Source organism: Oncorhynchus mykiss, chromosome 25, assembly GCF_013265735.2.
Source record: "Oncorhynchus mykiss isolate Arlee chromosome 25, USDA_OmykA_1.1, whole genome shotgun sequence".
Taxonomy (NCBI): Eukaryota; Metazoa; Chordata; class Actinopteri; order Salmoniformes; family Salmonidae; genus Oncorhynchus; species Oncorhynchus mykiss.
In genome coordinates, this window is record NC_048589.1 from 20839675 (window position 1) to 20851746 (window position 12072).

At 42.0% G+C, this 12072-nt stretch overlaps 2 protein-coding genes across 4 annotated transcripts; one reads left to right on the top strand and one right to left on the bottom strand.

Annotated features, from left to right (window-relative positions):
- The first annotated feature begins 281 nt into the window (after positions 1 to 281).
- LOC118944365 lies at positions 282 to 6106 on the top strand. The gene is made up of 5 exons (XM_036963016.1): positions 282 to 1911; positions 1999 to 2090; positions 2326 to 2388; positions 2535 to 2633; positions 4894 to 6106. Exons 1-5 carry the CDS (start codon positions 1686 to 1688, stop codon positions 5065 to 5067), a joined length of 654 nt encoding a protein of 217 aa, XP_036818911.1. The 5' UTR covers positions 282 to 1685; the 3' UTR covers positions 5068 to 6106.
- On the bottom strand, positions 4264 to 10667 carry naa30 (N-alpha-acetyltransferase 30, NatC catalytic subunit). Of its 3 annotated transcripts, none has more exons than XM_021584897.2 (4): positions 9787 to 10667; positions 9257 to 9377; positions 8737 to 8792; positions 4264 to 5414 (listed from the first exon to the last, which is right to left on the bottom strand). In XM_021584897.2, the coding sequence occupies exons 1-4, from the start codon at positions 10138 to 10140 to the stop codon at positions 5274 to 5276; spliced, it is 672 nt and encodes a 223-aa protein (XP_021440572.1). In that variant the 5' UTR covers positions 10141 to 10667; the 3' UTR covers positions 4264 to 5273. The 3 variants fall into 3 exon arrangements, with proteins under 3 accessions (XP_021440572.1, XP_021440573.1, XP_036818910.1); XM_021584898.2 differs by lacking the exon at positions 4264 to 5414 and adding an exon at positions 6331 to 7466 and having other exon boundaries at positions 9787 to 10659; XM_036963015.1 differs by lacking the exon at positions 4264 to 5414 and adding an exon at positions 7485 to 7968 and having other exon boundaries at positions 9787 to 10663.
- Between the last annotated feature and the right edge of the window lie 1405 nt (positions 10668 to 12072).

The window sequence follows — 12072 nt, forward strand, 5'->3', positions numbered from 1 at the left end:
ACACAACCTTTAAAAACATGCTATGTTCAAGACAGGAAAATGATTGAAATGGCTGTAAATGGATATTTCAGTTATCAATAGCCACTGAAGTGGATCAGGTCCACATTCGACAAAGCAGAGCTTCTGAGGTCTCTCTCCATAAAGCCAGGGCCTTCATATCATCCTATTACATCACCTCTGCATAGGCCACGTACGTGGCACACAGACAGCAGGTTCATGTTTATATGTATAACTAACTGCTCAGTAGATCTGCTCACATATGTCACTACCATGTCTTCGGACCTGATTCATCTTAGTCCCAAACATATCCAGCAGCATGGAGTGTGATTCATCCAGTCTTAGTAATAATGTATTTAAGTAATTCTGCAGGGATGACAGACTCTCCTCTGTCATCCATTCCTCTCTCTACTCCCCCTGCTCACTTACACAGAGATCTCTGGTAATTAGGTGATGAAGGCTTTTATGGCCCAGCAGTAGCCTAGCACTGATTCAGCTGCAGGTAGCACACAGCTCCTCCTCAGCCAGTCTGTGACAGCTACCAGGCAAAACAGCCTTTCAGTGGGATAGAAATAGAATGAAACCAAAATGAAAGATGGAATAACTAAATTCATTTCAGGGCACTTGAATGACTTTATTCCTGGAGACGAAGTGGAGTGTGTTTGTTGGAAGTAATCTGTTCTCCTCTGAGGCTGTGAGACAGAGCTCAGTCCCCAGTCAGTGCTGTGATGACTGGTGTGCTGTCAGTGAGACATGACCTCTAATGAAGCGTTTGCTGAACTGACAGATTCAGACACTCTGTTGTGGATGCTGCCTCATTAAACCAAATGATCGAGAAAAGAGGAGGTGAACGAATGTAGGGAGGGGTTTAAATCCTCATTACTGATGATTTTCACATCCACACACTGAGACAGAACAAAGTACAGCATCTCCATGTTATGCAGGTAGTCTGAACTCTCTTCATCATTTGAAAAGTAATTCTCTAAACTTTTACCTTTATTTCTATGTCCTGCTGTGAATTACTTCCTTGTTGGAAACTGAAAGTATAGTGTATGTTGTCGAGGCAGATTCTGTAAATGATCTATTATTATGCCTGAACAGTTTGGAGCGTGGAGGGGAAGAGGTATGTGGCTAGAAAAAAGCAGGGACTTTCAAGCATTAACTTGGAGTTACAAAGTAACCTGTAGGGAGAGTTGTCATAGAAACAGCTCATTATAATGAAAAATGAAAAGTATAAAGACAGGGATGGGGGCACAGACCTTCCATTTTAACCACAACTAAAACTGTTACCTCACTTGTACAGTTGCAACATACAGAATGGATACCTGAGATGTATGCCGCCACAACTAACTAGGGGAGTTATTATGTCACTAAGGGTGTCATACCAAAGGGCTATGCTAATTTATCAAGAAAGAAACAGTACATCAAGAACCGTAGCAGCTGGTAGCGGAGCACTAAACACCACACACAGCCAAACGAATGAGAGAACATGAGCGGAGGACTCAAAACAAGTGAGGTGAGACAAGTTCTTCTGATTTCAACACTGAAAGTAACTTAGACCGTCCGGATTTCATAATATTAACAAACCCAAATTAGAGTGTGATTGCTTGGCTCATCAACAGACTTTCACTAAAAGCATAGCATAGCATAGCAGTCTAACAGCCATTCCAGAGGGCTAGTAGTGGACTATGGGCTCTACAGGATCCAGGTCCAGGCTGAGTCAGGTGGCCCCATGTCACAGTCAGCCAGAGGGAGACCTGGACCAGCAGGCCAGTCATCCCACCTCACAATGGACCATCTCTGCTGTGCCAACCCCACTGGGGCCACAACATGGGCCCCTAGGACATAGTAGGACTATCCAGCTGCCCCCACTGAAGCTGGAAAACTCTGCAAGCTTCCCCCCACTATCTACAGGTCAGTAGACAGATTATTTTGTCTCCAAATGTGGTTGTCATCATCATGAAGGCTTAACTGACTTGTGTGTATATGCATGTGTGTAAGAATCATCATATGTAGCAAGCAGCCTCCCACAGAGTCAAAGCAACATTTGGGGACCAAGCATCATTCATTCTCATCCACCACGAAGACTACAGGTCAGAACAGTATAGCTTTCGCTACCATTTTACTACAAACTGTCACAAACATTCTTGTTCAAGTGTTCCTTAAAATTCCTACTTTATTTTCCTATCTCTGTGAAATAAATTGTATTTCAATTTAGTGTCTCGGACTTCACATTGGGGGAAGAGTGGCTGTGTTATTGCATTGACTGTTGTTGTGGTGTACTGTACTGTGTACCCATGCAGACCTCCCATCATTCTCTCTCCTCAGGCATTGCAACCGCTGGCCCCTCTTAGTGCAGGTCTCAAGGTTACTGCCAATCACATGGCCATGGTAAAAAAAACAAACAGACAAAAACATCAGTGCCATTTTGTCTCTGTTTGTGCTGTGTTGACATGTATACAAAGCCTTTGTCAATGTTGAAGCTGTTTTTATGACCTTATGCTTGTGTTTGGTTTGTTTTTTTTCTCTTGTCACAGGGCATAGACTGGAGAGATGGGGGTGTCCTCCACTTTTCTACCCCCAGCCAGGGTGCACACGATGGCACCGGCCGCCATCCGCAGGTGCAGATAGAGAATGTAATGGACTTACAGTGCCTTCAGAAAGTATTCACACGCCTCTACCTTTTCCACATTTTGTTGTGTTACAAAGTGGGATTATAATGGATTTAATTGTAATTCATTGTCCACAATCTACACAAAATACTCTGCAATGTCAAAGTGGAAGAAAAATTCAACAACAAAAAATATACTAAATGGAAAATAAAACATGAATATATCTTGATTAGATACAGTGCCTTGCGAAAGTATTCGGCCCCCTTGAACTTTGCGACCTTTTGCCACATTTCAGGCTTCAAACATAAAGATATAAAACTGTATTTTTTTGTGAAGAATCAACAACAAGTGGGACACAATCATGAAGTGGAACGACATTTATTGGATATTTCAAACTTTTTTAACAAATCAAAAACTGAAACATTGGGCGTGCAAAATTATTCAGCCCCCTTAAGTTAATACTTTGTAGCGCCACCTTTTGCTGCGATTACAGCTGTAAGTCGCTTGGGGTATGTCTATCAGTTTTGCACATCGAGAGACTGACATTTTTTCCCATTCCTCCTTGCAAAACAGCTCGAGCTCAGTGAGGTTGGATGGAGAGCATTTGTGAACAGCAGTTCAGTTCTTTCCACAGATTCTCGATTGGATTCAGGTCTGGACTTTGACTTGGCCATTCTAACACCGGGATATGTTTATTTTTGAACCATTCCATTGTAGATTTTGCTTTATGTTTTGGATCATTGTCTTGTTGGAAGACAAATCTCCATCCCAGTCTCAGGTCTTTTGCAGACTCCATCAGGTTTTCTTCCAGAATGGTCCTGTATTTGGCTCCATCCATCTTCCCATCAATTTTAACCATCTTCCCTGTCCCTGCTGAAGAAAAGCAGGCCCAAACCATGATGCTGCCACCACTATGTTTGACAGTGGGGATGGTGTGTTCAGCTGTTCAGCTGTGTTGCTTTTACGCCAAACATAACGTTTTCCTCTAGGATTCTGCCTGTGCTTAGCTCTATTGATTTTCTTGCTATCCATAAAGTCTCCCTAGTCTTTGCCGATGACCAGCATACCCATAACATAATGCAGCCACCACCATGCTTGAAAATATGAAGAGGGGTCTCTGTAGTGACTGGGTGTATTGATACACCATCCAAAGTGTAATTAATAACTTCACCATGCTCAAAGGGATATTCAATGTCTGCTTTTTTATTTAAAATGTTTAAACCCATCTACCAGTATGTGCCCTTCTTTGCGAGGCATTGGAAAACCTCCCTGGTCTTTGTCTTTAAATCTGTGCTTGAAATTCACTGCTGGACTGAGGGACATTACAGATAATTGTATTTGTGAGCTACAGAGATAGTGTTGAACATGATTTGTGAATAACTACCCTATTATTGCACACAGTCCATGCAACTTATGTGACTTGTTAAGCATATTTTTACTCCTGAAGTTATTTAGGCTTGCCATAACAAAGGGATTGAAAACTTACTGACTCAAGACATTTCAGCTTTTCATTTATTTGTATTTACATAATTCCACTTTGACATTATGGGGTATTGTATGTAAATAAGAGACACATAAGTCGGAGCACAATTGGCCCAGCGTTGCCCAGGTTAGGGGAGGGTTTGGCCGGGGTAGGCCATCATTGTAAAATTAAGAATTTGTTCTTAACTGACTTGCCTAGTTAAATAAAGGTGAAATTAAAAAAACACAAAATCGAAATGATCAATTTTAAATTCAGGCTGTAATTCAACAAAATGTGGAAAATGTCAAGGGGTATGAATACTTTTTTGAATGCACTATACATGCTTATGTTCCTCAGTCTCCAAAACAATTACATGGGATTTGATTTAGTCAGGAATGTTGTTATGAGAGGTAATTTACCAGAGAGAGCGAGAGCAGCTGGTGAGCTGCGAGCCTGGGCCCCTTCTGTCCCAGTGGGCCTGATTAAAGCGCTGGTGGAGTGGAAAGTGGGGTGGTCTACAGCTCTGACTGGCCCTCAATGGGATGCGCTTTCAGGGTACAGGGAACAGGAAAAACCCCACTACCAGGCAAACACACGTGCGCGCACACACTCCCTCACAAACCGACATACTGTATATAACAATTTGTACATTTTCATGTTTCATTGCATAGGGCAGGATCTAGGGATCAACATTTTATCTGTAGCATATCATTGATGCGTTGTGTATTCCATGACGTGTGACTATATTATATTTTAAACTACCGTACCATTTGGTGGTGACTCATGCATGGTCTCTCTGGCTGTGTGGGTTGGGTTGTATAGGGAGGACTCCTGGAGGCACAGATGGTCCTCAGTCAACAGGCCCAGCGAAGAAGGAGAGCCCACCAGAGACGAGTCCGAGAGCAGCGGGTCCACGAGAGGACAATCTACATAGATAATGGTGAGACTGGAGACATTTTGTTAATCTGGCTGACACCAAACTCAAAGTCTTCCTGACTGCAGTGTCACAGCTCTCCCTCGCTGTGTACTACATGGGTCGCATCAGCCAGGCTAAAAAAATGTACCACCAACTTGAACATGTTCTAAGTGATGCGTACAATCCATAGGGCTGCAGTACTTAAATAGATTGTGTACTTTGTCTTGCTCCCTTGGCCTCTGTAGTTGAAGCACCAAGCAGCAAAGGGATACAGAGACTGCATCTGCTAAACAGGCCAACCCAAAGGGACATATTTTGGGATGAGATGACAGGAGAGAGTCTCGACCTCAAGGAGATCCTCCAACCAAGCCCCCTTCCCCTGGAGCAGGGAGAGAGACAGCAGTCCCAGCCTGGACCACCACAGTGCCTGTGTAGGGATGAAGAGCTGATCAACAGAGACTTGGCATGGGGAGGCCTCAGGAGTCCTCACCGGAAAACCAATTCTCTCACAGACAGAGTGGAAGGGGAGACAGATGGTGGACTGACCATGAGGAAAACCTTACCTTCGATGCTGGACTGGAAGACAGAGAAACAAAGAGATACAATTCCCAAACACTTGAGCTCTTTCAGGGATAGTGAGAGGGCTAGTAGGAGGCCTCTGAGAGGCTGGCAGAGAGAGGGCATTAGAGGTCTATGTCATGGGGAGAGAGGGATTTGGGAACCTGACCTGGAGTAGGAGCTGTTTGAGAGGTTTACTAATCTGGATTAGATCGGATCTTCAATCTCAGTTTGCGAAATGCTAATGGTGTATAGGTGATCACTTCATTTTGAAAAGCAGAAATTGTAGCTCATTTATCTTTTAAACTGTTAGCATTTTTACTGTATGATCACATGGCAAACTAAATATTGGTTTGTCATAACCAAAGTATTTCAGAGAATGTGTCCACCACCAGTGTTAAACTATCACCTGAATGTATTCATAGGATTGCTTTATTAAAATAGCAGCTGTGGTTAAAGTCTAGGATTGCTTCATTAGAATAGCAGATGTGGTTAAATAAAGTAAGTCTCATTATGGGAACAAATCTGTTTTCCATAACAAATAAATGTGTTTATGAAAGTGAATCAGTGTGTTTTTATTCCAGCCTGTTTGAAGGCAGTGTGTGGCGCCCTCTAGAGATGATAGTGATACTTACTACAGGTGTGGAAAGGTCTAAAATTAGCTTGATGTAACACCAGCTTAATGTTCAGAAGGTGAGAAAGCACATTAAAAAAATAATACATTTGGCTTTTTGATCTTATTTCCATCATGATTAACAATACATGGTACTTATATAGCGCTTTCAAGGACCAAAAGTTACTTTAATTTTGTTACTCAATCTTAATCTCTAAAACAAATGGAAAATGGACAGACAATGAATTACCAAATACATTACTTTGTCCAGCTTAAATTGAAAGGTGTCTTGCGATACACTTTTGAAAGAAGACCCATAAAAGATTTCTGACCATATTTTGTTTCACGTCTTCAAGACCTCTAGACACAATGGTACAGAGACAAAAATGGGTACATACAAATGGTACTAAATAATTTCCCTCAATGACCGTTTAATTTAGCTTCAAAGATAATGTATTTTCTAAATTATCTTTGGGGCTGAGTTTTTGTTTAATGAGAAGCACACTGAAGACCTCTTGTGCTCCCCAATTCCCTTCAACATTGAAAATATATATTGCACTTCAGGGCTCCTTTTACCCTAACAGGAAATTGCTTATTGCAGCAATCCTCTCCACCTTTATGAAAATCCTGATGGAAGCTCTTAGCGGGATTAGAGAGAGAGTAGAACTGGCCAGCTACCACACACCTGGGACTACAGTGAACACACAACAAGACAAGGGACAGCTACATTTAGTTCTTGAATCAAGTGAGAGGTATCCTCTTTTCTTATGACGTCTGAAGCATTTAGGCTGTATAGCCCTTATAAATGGCTTTATGAAAACATTCAGTTTGCATAGTCTTACTCTTCTTCCCAACTTGTGTTTTCGCCATGTTTTTAGTCCTCTAATTAAAAAAATTAAAGGACAGAGGCAAGCTGTTGTTTTGTTTGTAATTGATTTAGTTTGGTCGAGGTCAAGGGCTAGGGTGTGGTTATTTTCAGTTCATTTCCTCTGGCCACTAAAATGCCACAAGTACTCCCAATTCAACAAAGAAAACTGTGGTACTGGTCTCCAATTTTCCTTCCTGATCTTTCTGGATTTTATGTGGCTTTGATGTTTCCCTCGTAGGGAGGACGTTTGTTCCTGAGACTGGGAGAAAGAGGTCTCAGAGCCAGAGACACTGACTGTATTGCTACCGAAGCCACAGTTTGAGCCGTAGAGCATCCACTCCATTTAAATAGTATTGGAAGAGCCTCTTGTCCCTTACAAAGCCCAGGTTCTCATACAGTTTCTGGGCTGATTGGTTGGTGATCTCAGTCTCCAGCACCACCTGTTTAAAGTTAACAAAACCAAGTAATTTGTAAGAGATTGTTACCTTTATCTCCATACTGAATACTATACAAAATGGTATTCAATGGCATTTTCAGTTTCAAATGTGCATTGGTGTAATGAGATTAGAATCAAGCTTAAACTTGTCACTATTTATGGTAAAGAGTGTGGCCTGTTATCTTCTAGCTAAAATGTGGCCTAATGTAAGGTGACCAGAAATGATTTTGTTTTTGCGTGGGGAGGGTGGGGGAGGGGTACTGTTTGAAAATAAAAATGCCATGGAACTATATTTAACTATCAATTTTCGTTATTGTCCTTTAAAAATACTTCAAACACAGAAATGGAATAACCCTCCACAGTTCTTAAAAGCCTAGCTAGTCATTTTTTAATTACCCAGGTTTGGTAGCCTATGCTGTTGCATGTACTTTCTGGCCATGGTGTGTTCATGTTTTTTTTATTATTTAACCAGCCCATTGAAACCCAGTCTCTTTTTCAAGGGAAACCTGGCCAAGAAGACAGCAACATTCAATATATTACAGAATTAAAACATACATTTCAACAACATGATCCAGCCTAAAAAAAGCATTTACACTCCTCCGTAACAGTCTCCCACCAACATTTTAAATGAATTCAGTGGCACTAACATATCTAGATAAAAGCGTGGATTGTAAACTATGCCATGCCTCTGGTGTACAAGACGAGAAAGGCAGTCTTGCCTAATAATGTAAATGTCCTGGGGACTTTAAGTAGCAACCACCGAGCAGACCGGGTATGGTAACTGCTGGTGGTGAAGGAGACCAGACTACAGAGGTAAAGAGGGAGTTTACCCAAAAGGGCCTTGCAGATGAACACATACACATGTACGTAGCTTCCTGCACATATAAAGTGAGGTCCAACCCACCATTTGGTATAAGGTGCAATGGTGGGTTAGTGACTTGGCATTTGTAATAAAGTGCAAGGATGCATGATAAACAGAGTCCTGTCTCTGTATCACTGGTCAAACGTTCTCATAAAAGGTCCATGGCAAAGCCTCGGAAGAAAACGAGTTTGGCAAAGGGATTGATATATGCAAATCTGATTGGACAGCATTTGATTATTTAACGATCAGCCCCAATTTAACTTCAATATTACTTATTTCTTTCTAATGGCTAATCAGGGACATTTTCGGGACAGGCCACCAAAATCGGGGACTGTTCCTGGAAATTGGGGACATCTGGCCACTCTTGCCTAATGTCTTCCAGGGTAGATATGATTATGTAAAATAAACATACCTCATCACAGTCCTCATCCATCATAGCATAGATAGCCTTTTTGACTAGATATGTACCTGAAATAACAGGAGTGATGACATGTTAGAAGTAAACATGAAACATTATAACACAGTCTTGCAGGGGTGGGTATAATTTGTGGAATGTTCCAACAGGACTCTGTTCCAAAATCTTCGTAAAGTACAAGGTTGCCAACAAACATCGCATACAAAGTAACATGATCAATACACCTAGCTAACTAGCTGCCGAATAGGCATCAACTCACCATGTAGCTTATTCTTAATGTTTGTCGATGGGCTACCAGAGTGAGGACAGACATTTTTCGGAATAAACATAGTGAGTGAAAACATAATTAAATAGCCTACTCCCTACCTGGTACCTTGTTCTGCCGCTTTACAACTTTGTATGTATGCGTTGTTTGATGGCAACCTTGTTATTTACAAAGTTTTTGGAACAGATACCTTTTGGAATGTTCCACTAATTTTACCCACCCATCATGGAGAACCTCCTAATGCCCACTTACCAATTCCTTTCCTCCTGTATCTGGAGTCCACAGCCAACATGGCAATGTAGCCACGGTGAATCTTCTTGTGCATATCCAGTTTGCACACAATGGCACCAACACAATCCTTGTCCACCATCGCCTGTGGCACAGAGGTAAAACATTTGATTATCTACTGGCTGGCAGGTGTGTAGGCTTTTTCTCCAGCCCGAACGCACCATATTCAGCCCTGAGCATAGGCTGGTAGTGGCAAACTACAAAACATGATCAGTTCCTAAAATGCATACAACTTTATATCCGATTAAACGCAACTCCACGATTTACGATGGAGTTGAGTTTGCGACTACTGTGGGCGTACTGGAGATCCGATGCCACATATAAACGTCATTTTTTGGGTTTTTTACTCTCGATTTCAGCACCCAAAGTAAATAATTGCCGAGAATTACACACGACACTGTTATTTTATGTGATGTTGGAGCTCCAGTCCGCCCACACGCAACTCCACCATAAATCGTTGAGTTTAGTCAGCTAGCTAACAACTTTATACGTACCAAGAAGCAGAGTTGAGGCCAGTTATGAATGAAATACCTATATGTATAAATCGAATAAGGCTCTGACAAGTCTTTGGTAATAAGCCTTTTGATGTCTGACATTTGCAGTTCAGATTCGTATGGTACGTATTCCACGTCTCCCTCTATGTTTGAACATAACCCAAGCCTTCTCAGTTCTTCCACAATAACTTGAGAGGTGATAGTGGCAGCAAGCGCGGATGCCACCAAATCTTCTTCAGCGCACAGCGTCCCGAGGTCTTCCCTGTCTCCCTCCATCACCACCACTTCTTTGCTGCATGTTAGCACCCCGTCGACACTGCTGGAATCTATTTCAGCCATTCCCATGGTTGGCATGTTGTTGTTGATTTCGTTATTGTTCGCATACAGACAGTGCGTTTAGCCAGCTAACGTTAGCTAAAACGAAGAAAAAAAAGTCGCTTGCACGGTTAAAGTTGCCACCAGTTGCGAATCTGTTTTTAAATCATATAATGTATTTTCTGTAGCTAACCCAACTAATGTACTGTAGCTAGCTAATAACTTCTAAAGTTTGTTGCTAGGCTAGCTTCTGCCTGTCAAAATTATTGCTACCGTAAAGCATTTACTGTGCGAAAAACAACTTTACGACACTCAGTCGATTAAAATCTTAGGAACAGTGTTGTTGTAATGTCAAGAACAACAAGTCAAAAAAATCTATGAAATAATTTAATGAAGAATATGACATCTATAAATCAAATTTAAGTTGTTTTTATAGTGCGACAGAACTCAATAACATGTTCTCTAGCCCTACCACTGGATGTCGTAGTATGCTTGACAGTGTGAGGGAAAGGACATATGTCGATCAGTCTTGGTCCCTGGGCCAATGATTATTCATGTATACATGATATGTAATATGTATATATTATACCATTATATATTGGTCATTGATCACAAATAGATTTTTTTGTGAGCAAATCAATGTGGGGCTCCTTTACTTGTGTTCTGTTTAGTATTATGTGGGTTCCACAGGTGAGCACAAAGATGATCAAAAGACAAAAACCATGGGTGTTCATAAACCTAGTAGGCTTACTATTTGATAAACAAGTCAATGTATCAAATCAATTGCTTCAAAACATCTCCCGAAATTCAGCATCTCAATTTAGTTGTATGATATGTGGGTTCAAGGCATTCTAGCAGAGGCTCGTTAAACGTGCCCATTCATTTAGCAAGCCTTATTTAACCAACAATGCCACGTCTGCCAGTACAAACCCAGTGACTGCACTGACTCCAGGAGCCAGGCTGACAACAGGCCGGGATGCTCAAGAGCTTTGGAGCAGTCTGCCCCTTCCAGTTCAGTACACACACACTGGGTCTTAAAACCAAATCAATGTGGAGGGTGGGTGTCTGCCACAGCATACTGCTACATAAAAAGGTGAAGGATGCCGTGTGAGGAATTGGTTCCAATTGACAGAGGATTGGTCATGGTCAGTCTTCTGGGTGGAAATCCACATGAGAACGATTGCACCAGCAAGGAGGGCAAGAGAGGCCAGTACTGGACAATAGAACACTCAGAAGAATCTGGCTGCAGTGGAACACACTCAAAGTGGATCACAATCTCTACCTGCTTTAACACTTCAACTACCAGATGTTCACATACTTAACCGTGTATATATGACCAATATACTGTATTCCTTTCTAACTAAAGACAGGCTGTTGTATGTCTTGGGAAACACAGCTTGGTTAACGTAAGGACACTTAGAAATATCATCCAGATGTCTGTGCAGGGAAATAGTCTAGGCTAGGGCTCTTAAAATGTGTTTTGTAGACACATGTATACCTATACATTTTATTTTAATTGACAGGACTTTATCATGGTCATGTGTGGATGAGCTGTACTCTAACCAAATTGCAATTATTTGAATCTGACCCTTATGCTGAACCAATTTTTGTCATGCAATATTTAAGGTGGCCACCACACCCTGTTTCTCTTTACAAGTTTTTCTCCACTTAGCCAGTCATCTGGCCAGCTGGGGGTGGTGGAGGCCTCAACTTTTTAGAGGGTTGTTCAGTGCTCCATCTCAGGCTGGAGAGGCTAGGTATTTGAAGAGGCCACTGGCTGACAGGCAGTGGAGTCAGAGATGGGGGGGACCAGGGAGACCTGCCAGTTCTCCTGAGAGGCTCTTTGTGGCACAGACGCTGCCCGGATCAGCCTACCCTTTCACATCCCAAGCCCCGTCTCCCACAGGACCTCAGCTCCAGCCGACGACAAGGCCCCAGCTGCTAATTATCTGGCTGATGGAGAGGCACTGA